Raw genomic sequence first — 22,430 nt, 5'->3', positions numbered from 1 at the left:
TAGACCATATGTTGTGCCAAAGATTTATACTGGACTTGGGGGGATGCAAAGCAAGCTCCTTATTCCCTGGGGTGTCTTTTCATCCCTGAAACATAAATTTTGAGGTAATAATTTCTACTCCAAATATTCAGACTATGGCAATTTGTAAACAATTTGTGGCAGTTTTACTACAAAATATATTAAAGATAAGGCTATCTGAAAGTTGACATAACTTATTTAAATAGACTGATGTCTATTTAAATTTATGACTAATAGTTGAAGTTTGATTAAAATTTAAAAGAAAACATCTTTTCAAGGGCTCAAGAATGTGGTTCCGTGATAGAAGTTTGCTTGGATAATGCTATGAATTTATTCCTGGCATTGCCGCACATTATGAGTGATATAATGTACACTGCTGTTTGTCTTGGACAGCTCACTATGAGGAAGTGTGTGCAACCAAGTTTGGTGCTACTCGTGTACACTGCAGCCAAATTTCAGAGCACAAGCTCTACAACAGCTTTTTGAACCCCTGGAGATTTAAGTAACAGCAACAAGAATGGGAGGAAAATTGAAAAATTACTTTTTCAATCCGCTTTAAGAAAAAAATTGTAAAATCTAAATGAAAACTTTTTCAAAATCTTGCATGGAAATTTAAAAAATACATAGAAGTAAAGACTTGTAGAAGCTAAATGCCTTAATCTCTATTAAATAGATAACATATTTACTTGTTTTTTTTCCATTTGGTGTTTTTGTTTTATTTTGCTTTGGGGCCACATCTAGCAATGCTCTGGGTTACTCCAGGTTCTGCTCTCAGAAATTACATGGTGTTGCTCAGGGTGGGAAGGGGGAGGCAAAAAGGATGCTGGGATCAATCATGGGTTGCCTTCATGCAAGGCAAGGGTCCTGACAGCCAGCTGTACTGTTCTCTGGCCCTTTAAAGTGTTTTAAAGATAGTTGTAAATGTTATTCCAGTTAGTTTCTCTGCAAATACTCAAATATCTAGCTCCCCCCTATCAGTCTCTCTCTCCCCCGCCTTCTCTCTTTCTGTGTCTCTGTGTGTGTGTCTCTGTCTCTCTCTCTTTTGGTAAGGGAGATTATCTTCCAGGATGCAGAGCTTACTCCTGGTTCTGTGCTCGGGAACATTCTGGTCTATGCAAAGGGGAGCATATACAATGTCGGGATCAAACTGGAAAAGTGGATATTACTATTCACTTGATCACTTGACATCCCGTTACTCATAGATTTGCTCAAGAGAGCGCCAGTAATGTCTCCACTCATTGCTCTCACGTGCTAGTGTAGCCCAATGGTGTCTGTTTGCTCCAGGAACACAAAGAGCCTCAAACCAATCATTCAGGGTCTTGATGAAGAAGTCTGAGTATCTCGTAGGTGGGCGGCCACACGATCTTTTGATGTCCCATGGACTTCAGTCGGTAATGGCTCTGGTCCAGTGGTCATCTCCAAATCGCATTATGTCCAGCCCATCTGATTTTCAACGCCTTGGCAAACGAGACAGCGTCCCTGATTCTTGACTGTTCATGGAGCTCGGAACTCCGGATTATTTCTCTCATTTGAGTGAAGTGTCATACTCTGCGCATAGCTCTTTCGATTTCTCTTTGGGAGACCCAAATAGTGTTCTCATCCTGTTTTCGTAGATCCCAGGTCTCTGAGGTGTATGTTAATGCAGGAAGAACAGTGGAATCGAAGACATCCCGGGCACATGCCCGGAGCCAGAGGTTCTTCCTCCTCTTAGCTTTTTCTTTGACGCTCTTGAAGGTGTTCAAACCCGCTCTCTCCCTCCTGCACAACTCAGGTGCCAGGTCATTCATCATGTTGACTTCCCGACCTAGGTACACATAACTGTTGCCTTTGGAGATATTCGTCCCGTTGAGAGTGAATGGAACATCAGGAATGAGACTGTTTCTCATAAACATTGTCTTCATGAGATTTAGCTGGAGTCTGACCTTTTCACACTCATGGTCGAAATCGGCCAGCATTTGTGCCACGTGACTAATGTTTGGTGTTATTAGAACGATGTCATCAGCAAAGCAGAGGTGGTATAGTTGCTGACCATCTATCTTCACTCCCATTCCTTTCCATTCCAGTCACTGCATGATGTTCTCGATGGTGGCACTGAAGAGTTTTGGTGAAATGGTATCGCCCTGCCAAACACCCCTCTTGACATAGATGATCGCTTCTTTGTAGAATGGTGAGATTCTGGTAGGGTAGCGAATCTGTAATACAGCTCACAGAGGATCCTGATGTATTGAGTTTGAATGCCCTGTTTGGCTAGGGCTTTAATGACTGCTTCATTCTCAACAGAATCAAAGGCCTTTAAATCAGTGAATGTTAGACAGGGTGGCATCTTGAACTCCCGAGAAACCTCAGTGTGCTTGGTTATCGTGTGGATATGGTTGATTGTACTGAATCCTTTGCAGAACCTGGCTTGATTGCATGGTTGTCCTTCATCTAGTGTTCTGCCAATCCTATTCAGGATGACTCGAGTGAACAACTTGTAGATGACAGACAATAGGCAGATCGGGTGATAGTTGCCAATGTCGTGGATGTCTCACTTGTACAATAGTACAGTCCTGCTGGTTTTCCATCGGGATGGAACCTTGCATTCAGGCAGGTAGCATGTGAAGAGCCGACCAGCGTATTGATGAGTACTGACGGCAGGTTCTTCAGGTGTTCAGGTCTGACATTGTCTGGGCCGGGTGCTGTTCACTTCTTTACTGATGAAATGGTGTGTTCGATTTAGTAAGGGAGAACGTTGGGAAAAAGATCCATCCTGCGGAATTTGGTATGTGGGCAGGTGGATGTAGCTATTAAGAGATCCGAGTAGAAGTCATGGATGATCTTCTCCATTGCCCTTCCTGGAAGATATATAGATCCATCAGGACGTTGGAGGGCAATCATCTTGGTCTTGTAGTTGGCAAAGGACAGGCGAGCATTGCGAATGCTTTTCCCGGCTTCTGCCGCATCTACCAGCACTGCTGTTCTTCTCTCTTTGAGGTCTTCCTTTATCACTTCTCTGTACTGCTTTGCAAGCTTGGATGTTCACTTGCGGTTGCCTGAGGCTTGCACCAAACCACGTTGGCAAATGAGCTCAAAAGTTTTCTAAGACAGGTGTCTTTTCGTGGCTATCTCTCGGCGTTCCTTGCACAATCATGGGGGTGCTGAACCAGTAGATTGTATTCCTCGTCAATTTTGTCAACGACGACATCTTCCCACAATAGTACCATAGAGTTCCCAGTTGATGATCATTCTGGGAGTTCTCTTCTGAAACTTTGCAGCCCTTTCTCCTCGCTCTGTGAAGTAGAATTTTGCACGAAGGAGACGGTGGTCCGATCCCATTTGGAATTTTGGGACAACAGCAATATTGGTCAGGCAAAACCATCGATTGAATATGATGTAGTCAGTTTCATTGTGGAACCATCCACCGGGAAACTTCCATGTCCAACGTTCAGATTCGGCCGTCTGGAACTGTGAGTTACCATGGTTGGTCTTGGTCGACATGATGAACTCAGACAGTCTCTCACCCTGTTCGTTCCATTCTAGGCCATGGATCCCGATGTGTGAAGTTCTTCGGCTGATCTTCTTAGTCCTATCTTGGCATTAAAATCACCAACAATGATCTTGTAGAAGGTGTGGTCTTCTTTATAGAACTTCTCCAGCTCCATGTAGAACTTCTCAATTTCTCCTTCATCATAGTTGGACAACTTTGGTGCATAGACAATGAAGATAGAAACTGCCGGCAATGAGTCACATCTATTCAAGTGTAATCATCTGATTCGGGTTGTTAGGCATTGGAATGAATTAATGTTCATGGCCAAGTTTGTGTTGAAAGGACACTGACACCACCAACACCTCTTGTTACATGTTCTGAGGAACAGTTCTTTTCCAGTGTCGAAAATGGCATGATGTGATTGATGCCTTCTCGTCTCTGTCAGAACAATGATGTCGTACTGATCTTTTGCGCTTGTACCATCAGGTCCTCGATGGATGTATCCAATGCCAGCATAAGTGCATTGAAAGTAAAGACAGTCATTTTTGTCTTTGTTTTGGCAGCCTGGTTTGGCCTTGAGATTTTATCAGCCTCTCCTTCCTCATGCTTCTTAACACTGCCATATTGAAGCCTCTTTCAGGGTCTGGTGAATGAAACCCATTGCATATACTGGTTTTGGCATATCGAATATACCACATACAGCTTTCCAGGCTCTACCCTGTGGGCGGGATATTCTCGGTAGCCTGCCAGGCTCTTCTGGATAGAGGCTTTTAGGGCGGCCTCTAATCTCCCTTGCAATTGTTCCATGGTTCAAATCATATTTGAACCCTAATGAATATGGTGTAATCTTGGAAGATGGGTATTAAGTGTCTGGAAAGTGTCCTGGAGTGTGGTGGTGGCTGGGTATTGGAGGTACTGGAGGTCTGCCAATCAGGTATTTATCTGGTACGGGAGGGTGGGTCTTCTGTGTGTAATCCCTGGGTTGCTGGAGGTTGGTATAAGCAGACAGGGCAGCGTAGGGTGGGGTTTCTGGGTTTAAGCCCTGGAATGCCGGAGATTGGTGGGAGCAAGCCGAGGATCTCTGTTCCCGGGTCCTGTTGAGTCTGGAGTCCAAGGTCACAGAGTTCCACTTTCCTGGTTCTGTGGGGTTTCACTCATGTGTGAGTCTTGCCTTAGTGTCCGAAAGCGTCCTGGAGTGTGACAGCACCTGGGTGTAGTGGAGGTAGTAGAGGCCTGCCTCCACATTACTATTAGCTCTTGCAAAAATAAAATGTTTCAAAAGAAAGTACTTCGTCATTATATATCTACAAACAGTAGATAATTTATATGAAATGGAAAAAATTCCTGGAGAGAGAAACTACTAAAAATTGAGAAGAAAAAAATTTGTTGTGTTATAATAAGTAAAGAGATTAAAAATACTAGATTACCTATCAAGGAAAGCAAAGGCGGATTATAAGATATCATTTATGAAACTCTAACCATATGTCTAACACATATGTAGAGTTAATATGAGTTCTTTACAGACTGCCAAAAAGTAGGAAATGAGATTACGCTTACCACCTTGTTCTGTGAAGTCTATGTTATGATGATACTAAAAATCAGATAAATATGCCTGTTCTTCTGGATCTTAAATATTATTGTCTGTGATGATGGTTTCACAATTCTGAGATCACTATCACTATCACCCCATTATTCATCTATTTGCTTGAGCGGGCGCCAGTAATGTCTCCATTTGTTCCTGTCACCTGTTAGTTATAGCCTCATGGCATATTGGGGGCTCTTTGAGGGTCAGGGAAATGAGGACCATCATTGTTACTGTTTTTGGCGTAACGAGTATGCCATGGGTAGCTTGCCAGGCTCTGCTCTGCGGGCTGGATACTCTTGGTAGTTTGTCGGACTCTCCGAGAGGGATGGAGGCTTTTGGAGCAGCCTTTAATCACCTTTACAGGTGTTCCTAGTCAGGCATAGATATGGGCAAGATACTTCATTTAAGCCTGCCTGCCAGGGGCAGATGCGAGAAAATTTATTTTCCATTGCTCATTTTGAATATCATGAGAGTTTCTGCGACTGCAAAGCAGCTGTGTGCTTCTGGGATCCTCGATTGTAGATGGTTGGGTTCCAGAGACATTTCTGTAGGGCACTAATCCATTTTTGGATTCAAGTGGGCATCTCTGGACCAGAACTGTTGGTGCGCTAAGATGGTGGAAGCTTGTGGGGTGATAGCCAGGCCACAGAGCGAGCAGAGAGCCAGGGAGGGACAGCCTGGCACCTCTGCCACCATGCGGCCTGGAGATTTAGTCCTGGAACCTGCATACTTGGGCCTTGCTTGTGGAAGCTCTTGGTCACTGGGAATCCATCTGGAGTAGGTGGGGAGACTGCACCTGCTCCATCTGGGGTGTCCTGGTGAAATTGGGTCAGTATGGGGCCCAGAGGGATCTCCAGTGCTGTGGTGCTGTCCAGGACTCTTAATTAATATTTTAATTTCCTTACTTGAGATTAGTCTATTCAGGTTTTGTTTTCTCTTGGTTCAGTCTTGGTAGTTCAAATGATTTTAAGAGTTCAGCTATTTCTTTTATGTTCTTGAGCTTGGTGGTGTCAAGTTACTCATAATAACATCAGATGATATCTTTTGTATATATGAGGCACATTGTAAATCTCCCCTCTTATCTCTGACCCTAGTTATTTTTCTCTTTCTTTCTCAGTGAGCTAGCTAAATGATTGACAATCTCATTTACTCTTTCAAAGAATGTACCCCTGATTTTGTTGACCCTTGGTTTTGTTTTCTTTATTAAAATACCATTGATTTTTGTTCTGAATTTTATTATTTTCTTACTTCAATTTGCTCTGGGAGCTGGATTGCTGCTTTTGGGTAACTGTGAGAAGTTTCCAGGACAGGTTTTGTCTCTGACTGCCTCCCTGGAACTCCTAGCATATCTTCCAAGCGAAGATACCAATTCTAATAAATTCTTATCTCTGATTCCTTCAGCTAGTGGTTCTTCATTGAATTTGCTTTCTTGTTCCTTTGGGGCGTAATGTTTCTTCTGTTGTTCTCTTGACCTCATTTATAGTTCTCTGATGTTTATTCTTTTCAGACGTTTTACTCTTCTATTGAGTTTATTTTTTTTAATTCGCTACTGATATCACTACTGTAGTCTTTATTTCTGCTTATAACACCTACTATGTTCTTTATTTTTGTTATATCACCTACCATATTTTTCATTTCTGTTATTTCTGATTGCCATTTTCTCATTTTAGCTCTCATACTTTATTTATTGTATTTTGCTTTTTGTGACATTGTGGTCTTTGAGCTCATTTGAACTCAAACCACGTACAGTGATTTGGTTTCAGAGATGTGGAGATGAGTCTACTGAGATGGCAGTGGTCAGATGCAGGACTGCCCAGACCCTCTTGGAAAGAAAAGGGATCTGCCTCTGGTTCCATAAAGACTTTGGAGGTGTCACCACAAAGAAAGTATTTTAATAGAGGGAGTGGTTATTTAGTTATGTTTGTTGCTGTGAATAGTTAAATATGTCCTTTCAAACTTAGTTATTTTCATATTTTTTTGGTTTTGTTTTGTTCTTGTGCCACACCCAGTGGTGCTCCTTTGTAGTTCTGTACTTAGGGATCACTCCAGGAGGTGCTCTGGGTACCATACGGGATGCTGGAGATTGAACCCGGGGTTGCTACATACAAGGGAAGCTCCCTGCCAGCTGTACTATTTCTTTGGCCCCAGTTATTTTTGTACCTTATTTATCACATTTGTAGTCTTACTCATAAGATTTTGTACATAAATTTTTACTACATTTATTACTACTCTTTTTCTCATTATCTTTAATTTTTTTTATTATTACTAAATATATATACAGATATATATTTGTATATATATATTTTGGCTTTTTGGGTCACAGCCAGCAATGCTCCAGGGTTACTCCTGGCTCTACACTCAGGAATTACTCCTGGCGGTATTCGGGGAACTACAGTACCATACATGGGATGCCAGGAATTGACCTGGGTCAGACATGCACAAAGCAAACTCCCTGCCTGCTCTACTGTTGCTCTGGCCCTGTCATTATCTTTAGTCCACTTAATGGAAATACATTAAAATGAACTATTTCTTTATTGCTAGACAATTACTGCCAGGTTTTTAATTATACAAAATAGCAATAAATGTCTTTGTATATATGCTTTTTCAGAAACGTTTTAAGTGATCTTGTTAGACTAGTATCCAAGTATGCCAGAAGTAATACGCTTAGTATATCACTTTATGGTCTTGAAGTCTTTTAGCCAATTGAGAAAAGCATGTGGAAGAAATTATAATATCTTTTCAGATTTTTTGTCTGTTTCAAATTGGCACTAATTATAAAGATACTTAAGAAAAGCAAAGAGGAGAGTACATATCTCCCAAATTATTAAAATTTTACTTAGTATATCTTATTTCTTTCTAAAATATAATTTTTTTTCTTTTTGGGTTACACTTGGTGATGCTTTAAGTGGGATCTTCTACTTGCCTCTTTATTACCCTATTGACATTTTCATATCAATAAACATTGATATCATTATTATTTTTCTAATATAACCTCAAGTCTTTATTATCTTTATAACAGACAAAAGGTAAAACCTAGAACTAAATCAGTTATACCTTTCTTTGGATAACTCCTCCAAATTCAGAATAGTTGAAAATAAAAGTGCGCGCTCTCTCTCTCTCTCTTTCTTTCTCTCTCTCTCTGTCTCTCTCTCTCTCCTTTTTTTTTTAACAGCCTTATTTTGAGGCACTACCTGGTGCTAGGGATCAAACAGGTTTATGCATGCAAAGCAGCCCTTTGTTTACTTTTTTTTTTCTTTCTGGGTCACATTCTGTGATGCACCAGGGGTTACTCCTGGCTCTGCACTCAGGGTAGGCCTCGTGCAAACATTCTACCCACTGTGCTATTACTTCAGCCTCTGCAAAGCAGCTCTTTGAATCTTCTCTCTGACTCAATATTTACATCTTAGTACCCATTTTTCACTTATTTCTGCACTTTAGCTCAATACATTGAAGCTTCAGCAAGATCTTTGTAGTTTCAGCCTTTTCTGCAACATTGACTTAATTTTTCCACCGTGGCTAACTCATTATTATTGTAACACTCCCATTCCTGGAATATAGACTCTTCTTGCTTTTCTTGTACTGTGTGTCTTTGTGGGAATGACATGCCACACTTTCAACAGAAAGGCCAGTGGGTTATCTCATATGCTTGCCGTACTCATGATATATCATCATACTTTTTTGTGGTTATATAAATATCATAAATACATTTAACTATTTAAGATTCAGAGAGTATGTTTGTATAAATCTCTTTATTGTATGTTTTGGGTTTTGGGCAACACATGGTGTTGCTTTGGGGACCATGCGGTATTGCGGAGTAACCCAGACCTTTGACACTTAAAATCTCTAGCTATCTCCTTCACCCTTATGTAAGTCAGTTTCATTACAGTTCTTGACAAGTCAATGGAAATAGATAATCTAAAATTCCAAATCTTTATTTCCACATGGTGTTGCACATAGTTTTATTATTATTTGGGTTTTCTTAGCCACACCTTGTATGCTGGAGATTAAGCCAGTCAATGCAATTGTTTTGCCCCTGCGTTATCTCTTTGACCCTGCGGTTTCCAGGAAAGGTTTTGTGTTAGCAAATTCTTTTCTTTTTAGAAAATGTTAATTTTTAGAAATTGTAGTAATTATTAAAAAACTGTGCTTATTTTATTTTTAGCTTTTGCCTACGATAACAGAGCAGCTACAGTGGATGCCATTTGTGAACGCCAAACTTCATGAACCTTTTGTAAAATTTATATATTGGTCTCTAAGGCAGCTAGATACAGGAACACAGGTACTTAATATTAGAATGTCTGCATATTATGCTTTCATATCTTAAAATATTTCTTTGTCTTTAGCACTATTCTTTACCCTTTTTTACATATCACTTTTCATGTATACATATTTGACTTAACATGTATTATATCATTGCTTTTATAGTTTTGGAATTGTATCTTTATATCAGTTTACTGTTAAAGCCAACATGAAAAGTGTGTGTGTGTGTGTTGTATTTTTTTCATAATTTTATTTATTTATTTATTTATTTATTTATTCTTCTTATATTTATTGAATCACTGTGGGAAAAATTACAAAGCTGTCATGTTTAAGTCTCAGTCATACAATGATCAAACACCTTTCCCTTCACCAGTATTCATTGTTCACCACCAAGAACCCCAATATGCCCCCCCAGTGCCTGTGGGGCAGATGGTTTCTACTTAATTTTTCTCTACATTGATTACATTCATTATTTTGACAAAACATGCACCATTATTGTTTAGAATTCCCCCCAACAATTATATGAGAATCATATAATGATTTTGGATTTCTGCAAAGAGCCAGATAGTTACAATAATTACGAAAATGGTTTCTGTGTGTCTGGTGTTATGATTGTACCGGAGAGCCACTTGTGGGGGGCAACTCGTGACCTTGATAGGGCGTGAAGGTTGAGCCAGTACCGCCCCCCTTCCCATGAGACTGCAGTTGCCCCGTCACCGCCAGCTCATACCTGGCTTTCCTATAAGCTCTGAGGCGGTGGCCACCTTGCTGCCGGGGGGTGGGGGGTGGGAGGGAAAGGTGGAAGGAAGCAACACCTTTTCCCTCCCGGGGAGGCATGGCGCTGTAGTTTAACACATAGTCCATTTACTTTTCTTCTGCAAGCTCTCAGGCTCTGGATTAAGTCCTTTTGCCTCTGGAGCCATGGCCATGCTGGAGAGCCGCTCGTGGGGGGCAACTTGTGACCTCGGTAGGCGTGAAGGATGAGCTGATTAAAACCCAGAGGTACCACTCTGGGTTTCGAGATTTGTTTCTGAGTCTCTGGGATCATGGCCATTAATCAGCTTGATCAGGAGCCAGAGAGGCCGATTGTAGGCAGCAACTTGGGGTCTCGTTGGGATGGGGAGGAAAAGGCCGGTTCCACCCTCATCTGGTGAGGCCCTGTGTATCTTGTCACTGCAAGCCCAAACCTGACTGTCCAGTGGTCTCTGGAGGATGGTGGTCACTGGGCCACCAGGGGGAACAGGCCAAGGCATGAAACCTATTCCCACCTGGAGTGGCTCAGCGCCAGTAACCTACTGCAGGAACAGGACGCATTTCTGCCAAAAGCCTTTGGGTTCCGAGATTCGTTTCTGAGTCTCTGGGATTATGACCTTTAAGTAGTTCGATCTGGAACCAGAGAGGCCATGCTTCCAATTACATAGCTGAGCTGGAGGTGGTTTGTGGATGTGTCTCCCACATACCTAACTTTTGGCCATTTACTTTCTTGGTAAACTTTGCCCCAAGTTTTTTGGGTCTGGCCAAAGGCACAGCAGCAAATCTGGAGTATCTGGAAGTCTGAAGGCGCCATCAGGCTACTGATGCACTCGCCTCACAGGTATAGATTGACCTGCTGGCAGCACCATACCTCCATGTGTTGTATTTTTTTGACCATACTGGTCTGTGTTCAGGGCTGACTCCTTGCTCTGGGATCACTACTGGGGTAGCCCTGGGGAGAGATGCCGATGTTTGAACCCAGATCAACCGTGTGCAAGGCAAGTGCCCTGCTTGCTATACTGTTTGGCCCCCAATGTGAATTTTTTTTAAATTTTATTTTTTATTTAGTCTATGTGAAATGACAAAGTTCTTCATGTTTGGGTTTCAGGCATATAGTGTTTCAACACTAATCCCTTTACCAGTGTCCTCTTCCCTCCACCAGTGCGATCCTCCGCTACATCTGTTTGCCTCACAGAGAGGTGCTTTTTTGGTTAAGTTTTGGTTTTGTGGTTTACAGTGCTGTAACTGATCGTATCATGCACTTTGCCACCTTTCAGCATCACTTCCTCCTCCTGGTTGAACATTTCCTCCACGATGGTCGTTATTTCCTTTCCTCCCTGCCTCCCCATGCCCTTCCAAATGGCATGTTTCCACTGAAGACAAGTTCCCACCATAAAATCTTTTTTATACTCGACTGAATATTTAGAGCCAAACTGATAATACAGCAGGTAGTGTTCTTGCCTTGCATGCAGCAACCTGGGATTGATCAAACTCTTATATGGTCCCCTGATCCGCACCAGGAGTAATTCCTGAGCACAGAGCCAGGAGTAACTCTTGGGCATCACCAGCTGTGATCCCCAAACAAAAACAAAATTGACAATTTATTATATTTTATGCCAATAAATATACACTAGCTAAATGGGGCAATGGTTATTTAGATAATTTGTGAAGAAAAATTTTCCATCATCTTGTAAATTGAAATATATTTTACCTACTTATTTTAAGAATGATTTGATTGGGGCTGGAGCAATAGCACAGCGGGTAGGACATTTGCCTTGCATGGGGCTGACCTGAGTTCGATTCCCAGCATCCCTTATGGTCCTCTGAGCACCGCCAGGAGTGATTCCTGAGTGCAAAGCCAGGAGTAACCCCTGAGTATCACCGGGTGTGACCCAAAAAGCCAAAAAATAAAAAGAATGATTTGATTTAAATTATGGAGTGTAAATATTATATAGTCATTTGTATTAATTATAGCAGATTCATAAAATTTTATTACCCAAATTATTGATAAATGCTTTTATAAATTATATTTGATTAAAGTTGGAGAAATACAAAAAATTACTCAGTTTATTTAATGTTAGTCCTATGGAATTTAGGAATTGTACATCAAAACCATCCAGTATAATTGTGATGACTAAGTAGTAGAATGATTGATGTTGCAGAAAAAATCTTTCCCGAGGTACTGTTGCAAATGAGATTCCTCCTTGGAGCACCTGAGTGAGTACAGGTTACATATGTGTGCATGTAGACACACAGAGGATATAATTTTTAATTTATGTGTTTCATCAACCAGAGTTTTGTAAAGTAACAGTGGTTAATGTCACTGCTGTATTTTTGCAATCTCATGGATTTTATGGTTTCTGAAAATGTTGGCTGAATGCATACTTTCACCTGTGAAGGACTAGATTTTCACAAAACTAAATGAAACTCTTTTATCTTCCTTCCAAATACTGTTTTCTTTTAGACCTCTTGCAGTTTATTTCTGTTGTTCTCAAATATATTGTTAGCACCCCAGCAAATGTGCTTTTTTAGGCAGTTACTAATCTGCATCTACTTTTCTAGTGAAAAGTAATGTTCTCAACACTTTTCCATCCATTTTTTCAAAATTATTTTAAAAATAGGTGTCATCCCCAGAAGTGCTTGTGGGCAGGAGCCGCTCCCCAAGGCACTCAGGCCTGTGGCGTTGCTGCTGGCAGTGCTTGGGGCACCACCAGGACCATGTACAGGACCATGCAGTACCAAGAGTCAAACCTCAGGAGTACAGAATAGAACCATCACTATAAAGATTTAAGAAAATAACTTTTATTTGTTTACAGTAGGTTTAATTCACCTACTTTGTAAAATTGAGCAGAAATATGTAGATTACCCTACTCCCAAACATTGAATCTTCTCAACAGTCAGCATCAGAATGCAACATCTGTTACATTTCTTGAACCTGCTGTGATATATTATCATATCCCAAAGTCCATGTTTTGCATTAGAATTTACTCTTGTACAATGCTGTATATTCTATGAGTTTTGAAAAATTTAATATCATATAGAATAATATAATTCCTGTAAATCAATAATCAATATTTCTTCATAGTTTTGTGTTTTTCAAAATCTTTTACAGAGCAGTATACATTTAAGGTTCCTTCATGAATTTACATGTTTTTATAGCTCATTTCTTTTCAGTACTGAAAAACATTTCAGTTTGTAAATATACCACACTTTGTCAGCCCACCCACTGAAGGGCATCTTCATTGCTTTCAAGGTTCGCCAAGTATGCTATATAAAGGTGCTATAATGTCCATGGACAGTTTTTTGCATGGACATAGCACTACACCGTAGCACTGTCCTCCTGTTGTTCATCGATTTGCTTGAGTGGGCACCAGTAACGTCTCACAACAAATTGTGAGACTTGTTACTGTTTTTGGCATATCGAATATGTCACGGGAAGCTGCATGGACATAAGTTTTCAATTTTTTAAATGTAAATTCCAAGTAGCACAATTATTAGATGATAAGGTAAAAATATGTTTAGTATTTAAAAAACTTCAAACAGCTTTCCAATATCATTTCATATTTTCCAGCAGCAGTGGGTAAGATTTCCTGTTGCTCCACATCCTCATCAATGCTTAGTGTTTGTGGTTTGCATTTTCACCTTTCTAAAGGTGTTGTTGTGATGTTGTATTGCTTTATTTTTAATTTATCGAATTATAACTTACAAAGTTCTTCATGATTGAGTTTCAGACGTACAGTGATAGAGCAACAATCTTTTCATCAGTGTCCCCTTTCCTCCAACAGTATCTATTTCCCTCTTGCCCCCCAGCCTGCCTCTATGACAGACATTTTTCCTTTTTTCTTTTTTCCTATTGTTTGCAATTCTGTTACTGAAAGTGTGCATCCTTTCATCACCCAGTTCTTTTCCAAATTGGCCCCTTCCCCCTGTCATTGTCATAGTGGTCCCTTCCCTTCTCTCCCTACTGTGGCAAACTTCCTACAAAGGATCAGTTCTCCTACCCTTTATTTCTATTGTTTTTGGGCATTGTTCTCTTACAGTGTTTCTTTATATCCCACATAAGTTTGATGATTCTGTGTCCCTCTACCTAACTTACTTCTCTCCAGATCCATCCATGTATAAGCAATTTCATGACTTCATCTGTTCGAATTGCTACATAGTATTCCCTTGTATATACATACCTTATATTCTTTCTTTTGAATCAGTTACAAAAGTTGTTCATGATTGGATTTCAATCATGTAATGTTTCAACATCAGTTCCTTCAACAGTGTACATTTCTCACCACTCGTACCCCCAGTTTCCCTGCTATATCCTTGTCCCCCATGGCCTGTCTGTCTCTCTCTCTATCTCTCTAAAGGTACTTTCTAGTCATTTTGTATGGACAAAGTAAGAGATACATTAAGCTTGTAAGTGGCTCTGCTGGGGACATCTCACTATAGATCCCAGACTACAGTGCTCAGGCCAGATTAGTCTTTCCTAACCCTAGCAGGGTCCTAATCCAGTTGTTACTCTTTGGATTAAGACAGAATTTGTCCATGACGTGCACTTAGCGTATAGTTAAGTATTATGGCGCTTGGCCCGGCCCATTTCCATGCCAGGGTAGCTCACAGCTTGCCCTGGGTCCATCCATTCCCTTGTTGGGACCCTGCTTTTGGGGTGCTAGGAACTAAGGGAAACTGAGGCTTAAGTGGAGAGAATAGATGCCCTGGAGTGAATATTATTTGGAGTCAATTAACTCCCAAGTTACAAAAGCATAGTATTAAATGTTTTCCTGTGTCTATCCAAAAGGGACATTGCTCTGAAGTAAACTATACAAAGAACATAAGGGAAGGAGAAAAGCAATATTTCACTTACAAATACAAAATCAGAGATTCCTGAGGAATTTGACTTTACAAGTCACAGGTATGCTTAGGGGAAATAGGTGATAGCAGAGCACCTATTTAGATAGCAGAGAAGAGGTTAAAGATAAACACAGAAGAATGGGAGTGCCTCAGGAGCACTGTGGTGGGTGTAACCCAATAAACCTAAGCTCCCTAGGGCAGGGAGAAATGACAAACCAATGTTATCCTACGCCTTCCTGCATCACTTTCTTTGTTCAAGTTGGCTTTTATAGATTTTCTCCCAACTTGCCTCACGTGGGACTTTCTATCTAGTAAGAATCCTTCGCTAGGGTGTTTGCCAAGGGGGTAGAGTTGGAAGAAGTTGATGGTCTTCTTTGAAATTCCTTTTCTTGCCTTTGTTCCTGCTGGAGCTTTTGGGAGGGGGCTGGAGGCGGGAGGGGGTATACAGCCTTCTCTGGGTCTGTGCTGGCCCCAGGTAAAGATCTTACCAATCAGGTTTTTAGTTCCTGTGTCTCAAGGTGGGTTTGCAGCATTGGTGCAGTTGTTTTTATTACTTTCCAGGAATTCATTGCCATGGGAGCCCTCTCCTATATATTTGTATTCTTGCTTCACTTTCTTTTGCTTCATTATCTAGTTTTACCATCTTATCTTTGAATCCACTAAATATTCTTATCATGGTATCTCTATAGTCAGTATCGAGGAATTATATTATATCTCTCTCCATATATAAATATATAATCTGAGAAGTTACATTACCTGAGAAGCTGGTTGGTACTGGTAGAGCTTTTCATGCTGAACCTGGGTCTGCCACATGCAAGGCAAATGCCCTACCTGCTATACTATCTCTCGAGCCCCTAATTTTTTTTAATTGAATCATGTGAAATACACAGTTACAACGCTTTTCATGATCTGTTTTCAGTCATACAATGTTCCAACACCTATCCCTCTATCATTGTGTATTTCCCATCACCTCGACACCCCCAACCCCCACCCCACCCTGTCTCTATGGCAGGAACTTTTCTAATTCTTTTTTAAAATTTTTTAAATTATTATTATTATTATTATTATTATTTTCCCCTCCTTTTTTGGATTTACCATGAGATACAGTTACAAAGCTTTCATGTTTGAGTTTTGGTCACAATCTTCAAACACCCATCCCTTCACCAGTGCACATTTTCCACCACCAAAATCCCCAGTATTACCCCCCCTCTCCCCCGCATTCCAATCCTCCCCCTGCCTGTGTGGCAGACAATTTCCCCCTTATGCTCTCTCTACTTTGGTTACTTTTCATATTTCGACACCAGTCCCACCATCACTCAAACCTGCCAAGAAGGCAATGCTAGATGATGTTTTGTATTGCTTGTTATGGATAGAATATAATGTCCAGGAAATCCTGTGGCATTCTCTTCTGGGAGCTTTAGTTTATAGTCGCTGGGTCTTGGCTGTTGATGAGATTACATGGTGCCAGGGGCAGTTGTGGGTGTGACTGCCAAGCCACTGGAAAACTGGGGATCTGCGGGGAGGAGGCCAGGTCCCAATCCATGCAGACTTGCAGATCTCAGTCACAGGTTCCCGCATACCAGGGTTTTCCTGCTGGTCTGCTTTTGGGTGAGTTTCATCCGCTCTTGAGTGAGGCTCATCCTCTCTTGGGTGAGGTTTGTCCGAGCATATGGTGAGTGGCCTTGAGCATGGCTGTGTTTGGGTTCTGGAGGTTTTTGCCTGCAGGGGTTCTGTTTGGATTGGGGAGGGAGACTCAGCCCACCCCCCTCCAAGGTACCCTGGTGAAGACAGCCTGACTCGGGGTCAGGACATTCTGTGGCACTCTCTTCCAGGAGCTTTAGTTTTATAGTCTCTGGGTCTTGGCCGTTGATGAGATTACATGGTGCCAGGTCAGCCCCTAATTCTTATGAAATTATTGTTTTAACTTTTTGTTTCTAGTAGATTGGTTATTTCTTTTAGAGACATAGTCAGAATTTTTTCCTGGATTTGAGTCATACCCAGTGGTGTCAGAATCTACTGACTAGGTGCTTTGGAGTTGTTCCTGGTGGTGAATGGGTTTCATCCCATTGAGTTGTTTCTCCGGCCCTGAAGTAGCTGTAAGTTTCGTTTTTTTTTTTTTTTTTTCTGGCAGGGAGCACTCACCCAGTGATGCTCAGGGATTACTCCTGGCTCTGCAGTCAGGAATCATTCTCATTGGTGGTGTTCAGGGGATCACATGGGATGCTGGGATTGAACATGGGTGGCCTTGTGCAAGTCAAGCACTCTGATCATTGTATGAACTCTCCAGCCACAATTGTCATAATTTTTAAGTTGATTATCACTTCCAAATCTTATGTATTTTTTAAATTTATTAGAAGAAATTGAGAGTGGGTGGCTGGGAGGAAGAGACCTTAGAGAAAGATCTTGAAACATTGTTGGAGGGCTTGCTATAGTGCTTTTCAACTATCAAATAACATTTAATTTTGTTGTAAACTATGATATTTCAATAAAAAACATTAAAAATACTTTTAGTTTATATGCTTGACTATTTTAAATATACCTAATATGAGTATTTGAATATGATTACTCCTAAGATATGTGTTTTTTATAGCATTCAACTATGACATCAACATTGAGAAGACTGGGTGAAGATATATTTAAAGGAATAGTATCTAAGGGAATTCAGGATAATTCACTAGAGAGTTCTGTGGAGAGTAAACCAAAGACAGCTGTTTTCTTTAAGAGCACTAATTTACAGTTGAGATTCTTATCAACCTTAATTGTTCTCAAAACGGTCACTCAAGGTAAGCTTTCAAATGTCCTTAAAGATACTTATTATATCGTTGTTTGTAATTAAGCAGAAGAGAATGCTATATAGAAAGAAATTTTTGCATAGTAAAATATACATTTCAGAATGAAAATCTGAGTTTAGAATGGTAGCACATTATTAAAAAACCTACTGGTATATACTAAATTTTAGAAAATTTACTAAATTGAAGTGTTGTCCTTCCCTAACTGGAAGAGGAATTTCTTATTATCTTAAATCATGTTCCCAGAATGACCTTTGCTTACTATTATCATTGCATTTACTTTTAGTATTGAGTTGTTTGTTATTTATTTTCCACTTCAGAAGTTGTTGGCAAACTATAGTTCATGGGCCAAATCTAATCCTCCACCTATATTGTAAAAGTAAAGCTTTGTACACAACCTTGCTAATTTCTCACCTGTTGTTTGGCTCTTTTTGCCTTAAATTCAAGTAGCTGTGTATTTGACAATATTATTATGTGGTCATTGACAAAAGTTTGTCAATGTTTCAGTCAGCGGTGGCCATCTTTAATACAATTATGGCCTATCGTTATGATTATTGTTAAGGATAACTAAATATATATGTATTTTATAAATGTTATCAAAGTAGTCAAGCAATAAGTGCATCATATTTCTAATTCTGGTATTTTTTTTTTAAGTAGGCAATGGCAACAATTTTATTTTATTACTTTCTTTTAGAGCTGGAGCGATAGCACAGCAGGTAGGGTGTTTTCCTTGCGCGCCCGGCTGGCCCAGCCGGGTATGATTCCTCTGCCCCTCTCAGAGAGCCCAGCAAGCTACCGAGAGTATCTTGCCCGCATGGCAAAGCCTGGCAAACTACCTGTGCCGTGTTCAATATGCCAAACACAGTAACAACAAGTCTCACAATGGAGACGTTACTGGACCTGCTCGAGCAAATTGATGAACAACGGGAGGACAGTGCTATAGTGCTACTTTCTTTTAAGTATATTTTATTTAGTTGTTGATGATATGTAGAATTTAAGAAGAGAAATTTCAGAATCTTAACTTTTTTTTTAACTGTCTTTTTATTATGAGACTGATGTGCTGCTACTGTGCTAAGATGATTGTCTTCTTAGTTACCTTTCTTGTGATTGTAGTTCTCAATGAAAAAGCAGACTAGGTGGCAAATGAACTGTCATTTATGAGAAGAGAAGGGTATTAGTCCATAAGAGTTTAGCACGTATTAATATATATCATTAGATGAAGTATAACAATAGGTGACAAAACCAAGTTAAATATAGAAAAAAACCAGGGAATTAGGTATTCCTTATCACCTTCTGCCAGGACAGTATGATATTATACATACTTACCATTAACTATTGTTTGCTTTAAATAATGATTGATGGATATAGAAAGATAAAGTGACAATCAGGGGACCATATGGGAGGCTGGGCATCAAACCCAGGTTGGCCGAGTGCAAGGCAAATGCCCTGCCCTCTGTGCTATCTCTCCAGCCCAATTATTTATTAGATTTTTTTGGCTTTCACTCATGACTGAGATTTGTGCCTTTATCAAAGAGACTTTATCAAGGTTTCTAGTCTCATATTAATGTGAGGACATAGCACAGACCAGGTTATGAACCAGGAAGAGGGCCTTAATCCAAATGTGATCATGCTTGCACCTTTAGTTTGGATTTCCCAGTTTCCATATTTGCCTACAATAAATTTGTTGTTGATGGTCTGTAGTCTAGTATTTTGTTATCTGAATGGAGAGAGACAGAAAATGAGTTCCAGGGAAATTCACACAAAAAACTGCCGTCAGCACTCATCAATACACTGGCTCAGCTCTTCACATGCTACCTGTCTGAATGCAAGGTTCCGCCCCAATGGAAAACCAGCAGGACTTAACGACTGTACAAGAAAGGAGACATCCATGACATTGGCAACTATTGCCCGATCTGTCTGCTTTGCCTCACAGAAGCAGTTTGGAAGTGTTCCTGTTTCTTCAATTTCTTGGAAAATCTTGAAAAGGACTGGTAGTAGGTCCTTTAAGGGTTCGAAAGAATTCACTAGTGAATACATCTAGGCCTGGGATTTGTTTGGGGGAAGATTTTTTATTACCATTTCAATATCCTCTTATAACCTTTTTCAGCCTGAAATCTATGTTGTTCAATACTAGTATGGCCACCCCTGCCTTTTTGAAGCAGTTGTTTGGTTGAAGAATTTTTTCCTTTGAGTCTGTTTGTTCTGAATATTCAAATGTGTTTCTTCTAGGCAGCAGAATGTTGGATTCAGTTTTTAAATCAATTTTTTTTTAATAATTTATTTATTTATTGAATCACTGTGGGAAAAGTTACAGAGCTTTCGGGTTTAGTTCTCAGTCATGTAGATACCAAACATATTTCCCTTTACCAATACTCATTTTTAGCCCCGAACCCCAATAGACCCCCACCTCCCACCCCTCCCAATTCTTGTGAGGCAGATGAGTTCTAGTTAATACTCTATATACTTTGACTAGATAGATTATTTCGATAGAAGATGCACAATTATTGTTTAGAGTTTACGACCCACCCCCCACAATCAGACATGCTGAAACAGCGTTGTGAAATGATTTGCTTTCTACAACTTGGTTTAAGAATAAAATGAGGTCGCGCGGCCGCTATCACGGCCGCGTGGTTTTGAATTTCTGCTATTTTACTTATTGACCCTGGAAGAATTTCTATTAAAAGTTAGCTAGTTAAGAGATTGGTTTCTGTGCCCTGGAGTCGTGGCCGTGCTGGAGAGCCGCTCGTGGGGGGCAGCTGGCGACCTCGGTGGGGCGTGGGGGACGGCCCACAAAGCCCCCCTTCCCATGAGGTCCCCGCCGCTCCCCCAAGCCCGGCTCAAACCTGCTTTCCACAAGGCTCCCGTGCGGCCGCCATCTTTCTTTCCAGAGAGGAGCGGGCGGGCCGGTCAACGCCCCTTCCCCTCCGGGCAGGCTTGGTGGTGCGTTTTAACACAAGTCCATTTGCTTTTCTGCTCCAAGTGGGTGGTTCTCTGTGCTAAGTCCTTGTGCCTCCGGGGGCCGTGGCCGTGCTGGAGAGCCGCTCGTGGGGGGCAGCTGGCGACCTCGGTGGGGCGTGGGGGACGGCCCACAAAGCCCCCCTTCCCATGAGGTCCCCGCCGCTCCCCCAAGCCCGGCTCAAACCTGCTTTCCACAAGGCTCCCGTGCGGCCGCCATCTTTCTTTCCAGAGTTAAATCAATTTTGCCATTATGTGTTTTTTAATTTCTCCGCCCCTCTCAGAGAGCCCAGCAAGCTACCACAAGAGTATCTTGCCTGCATGGCAAAGCCTGGCAAGCTACCTGTGACATATTTGATATGCCAAACACAGTAACAAGTCTCACAATGTTACTGGGCCCACTCGAGCAAATCGATGAACAACGGGAGGACAGTGACAGTGACAATGTCTTTTAATTGATGCATTTAGACCATTGACATTGAAAGAGATTATTGTCATGGGGTTTTGTGCTATCTTTCTTAGAGGATTGTTTTGTTTGTGGGATTTGTTCTTGCCTAATAGTAGCCCCTTGAGTTTTTCTTTCAAAATTGGTTTTGAGTTTTTGAAATTCCTGAGCAGTTGTTTATCCATGAATTTGTGTATCATTCCTTCAGATATGATTGAGAGTCTAGCTGGGTAAAGTATTCTTGATCAAGCCTTCATTTTATTAAGCTTTTGTACTCTACCATTGTCCTTGGCAATGAAACCCCAAGGCCTTCATTGATATGGCTGCTGTAAATCTAAGGGATGCTCCTTTGTACGCAACTTTCTTCTTTGATCTTGTTCCTTGCAGTACTGCATCTCTGTCTGTTGGTGTTCATCATTCTGATTAGGGTATGTCTTGAAGTCTTTATTAGGGTCTCTTTTAGCTCGTACCCTTCAGCTTCTTGCACATGGATGCCTGCATCTTACAGCTCTGAGAATTGCTCAGCAGTGATGTCTTTAACTGTTACTGCCTCATTGGGGTTGCCTTCCAGTCCCTCTGGAACTGTGATGATTCTTACGTTTTCCCTCTTGAATTCATCCCAGAGTTCTTCGTTCTGCGAGTTATTTTGAGGATTTTTTCCATCTTTTACTGTTGCCTGGAGGTTTTCTGCATCTCAAACTCACTGTTTCTGTCTTCAGTGTTATTATTCTACTGTTAAGGAGTACCTGTTGAGTTTTTCATTTCATCTATCGAATCTTTTTATTAATGCCATTTCTGTTTATAGTTTTCTTATATCTCTCTCATTTCCTCTTGTATTTTATTGGCTTCACTGTTTCTTTCATATTCTGTACTTTATTAGATGTTTGTTCCACTGTTTCTTTGAGCTCATTGAATGTCTCTGAATTCTTTAATGAGAGATTATGTATGTGGGCATTCCTTGTTGAGGCTTCAGGGCTTCTATCTTCATGCACCCCTTGTGATGGGAATCTGCACTGTTTCCCCATGGTGCCTGTGGTAGTCTGGAGATACTTCTTTCTAATACACTATCAGCATCCCCGTCTCAGCCAGGGAAGGATCTGAGGAAGCTTTGTGGGTGGTGGTCTCTTCTTTCCCTGAATAGGATATGGTGCAAGAAATTACCTGTTGGCAGCGTGAGCATCCACCTGCTCCGCAAACCATGCCCACCTGTAGGAGTATGAAGAATTAGGGCTACTCTACTCCGTTACAGTGGAGTCTATGTCTAAAACTGCCTCCAGCCCCTGAAAATATCTTCTCTGTGCCATGCTACTGGATCTT

The 22,430-nt window shown here is 40.9% G+C and overlaps 1 protein-coding gene across 7 annotated transcripts in view; it reads left to right on the top strand.

The window, feature by feature from the left end:
- CCDC138 (coiled-coil domain containing 138) overlaps positions 1-22,430 on the top strand; it is a 113,622-nt gene that overhangs the window by 68,399 nt on the left and 22,793 nt on the right. For 6 of the 7 annotated variants that reach the window (XM_056114679.1, XM_056114678.1, XM_056114683.1 and 3 more), the window contains exons 11-12: positions 9,232-9,348; positions 17,515-17,707. The exons of the other annotated variant lie outside the window; for it this stretch is intronic. In XM_056114679.1, the coding sequence (XP_055970654.1) occupies positions 9,232-9,348; positions 17,515-17,707 (310 nt within the window). The remainder of the gene's footprint in view (positions 1-9,231; positions 9,349-17,514; positions 17,708-22,430) is intronic. 7 annotated transcript variants of the gene reach the window in all.

The sequence above is a fragment of the Sorex fumeus genome, unplaced genomic scaffold (genome assembly GCF_029834395.1).
Source record: "Sorex fumeus unplaced genomic scaffold, SorFum_2.1 ptg000026l, whole genome shotgun sequence".
Taxonomy (NCBI): domain Eukaryota; kingdom Metazoa; phylum Chordata; class Mammalia; order Eulipotyphla; family Soricidae; genus Sorex; species Sorex fumeus.
The sequence above is the reverse complement of the archived record's forward strand: the minus strand, read 5'-3'. Positions and strand labels throughout refer to the sequence as shown.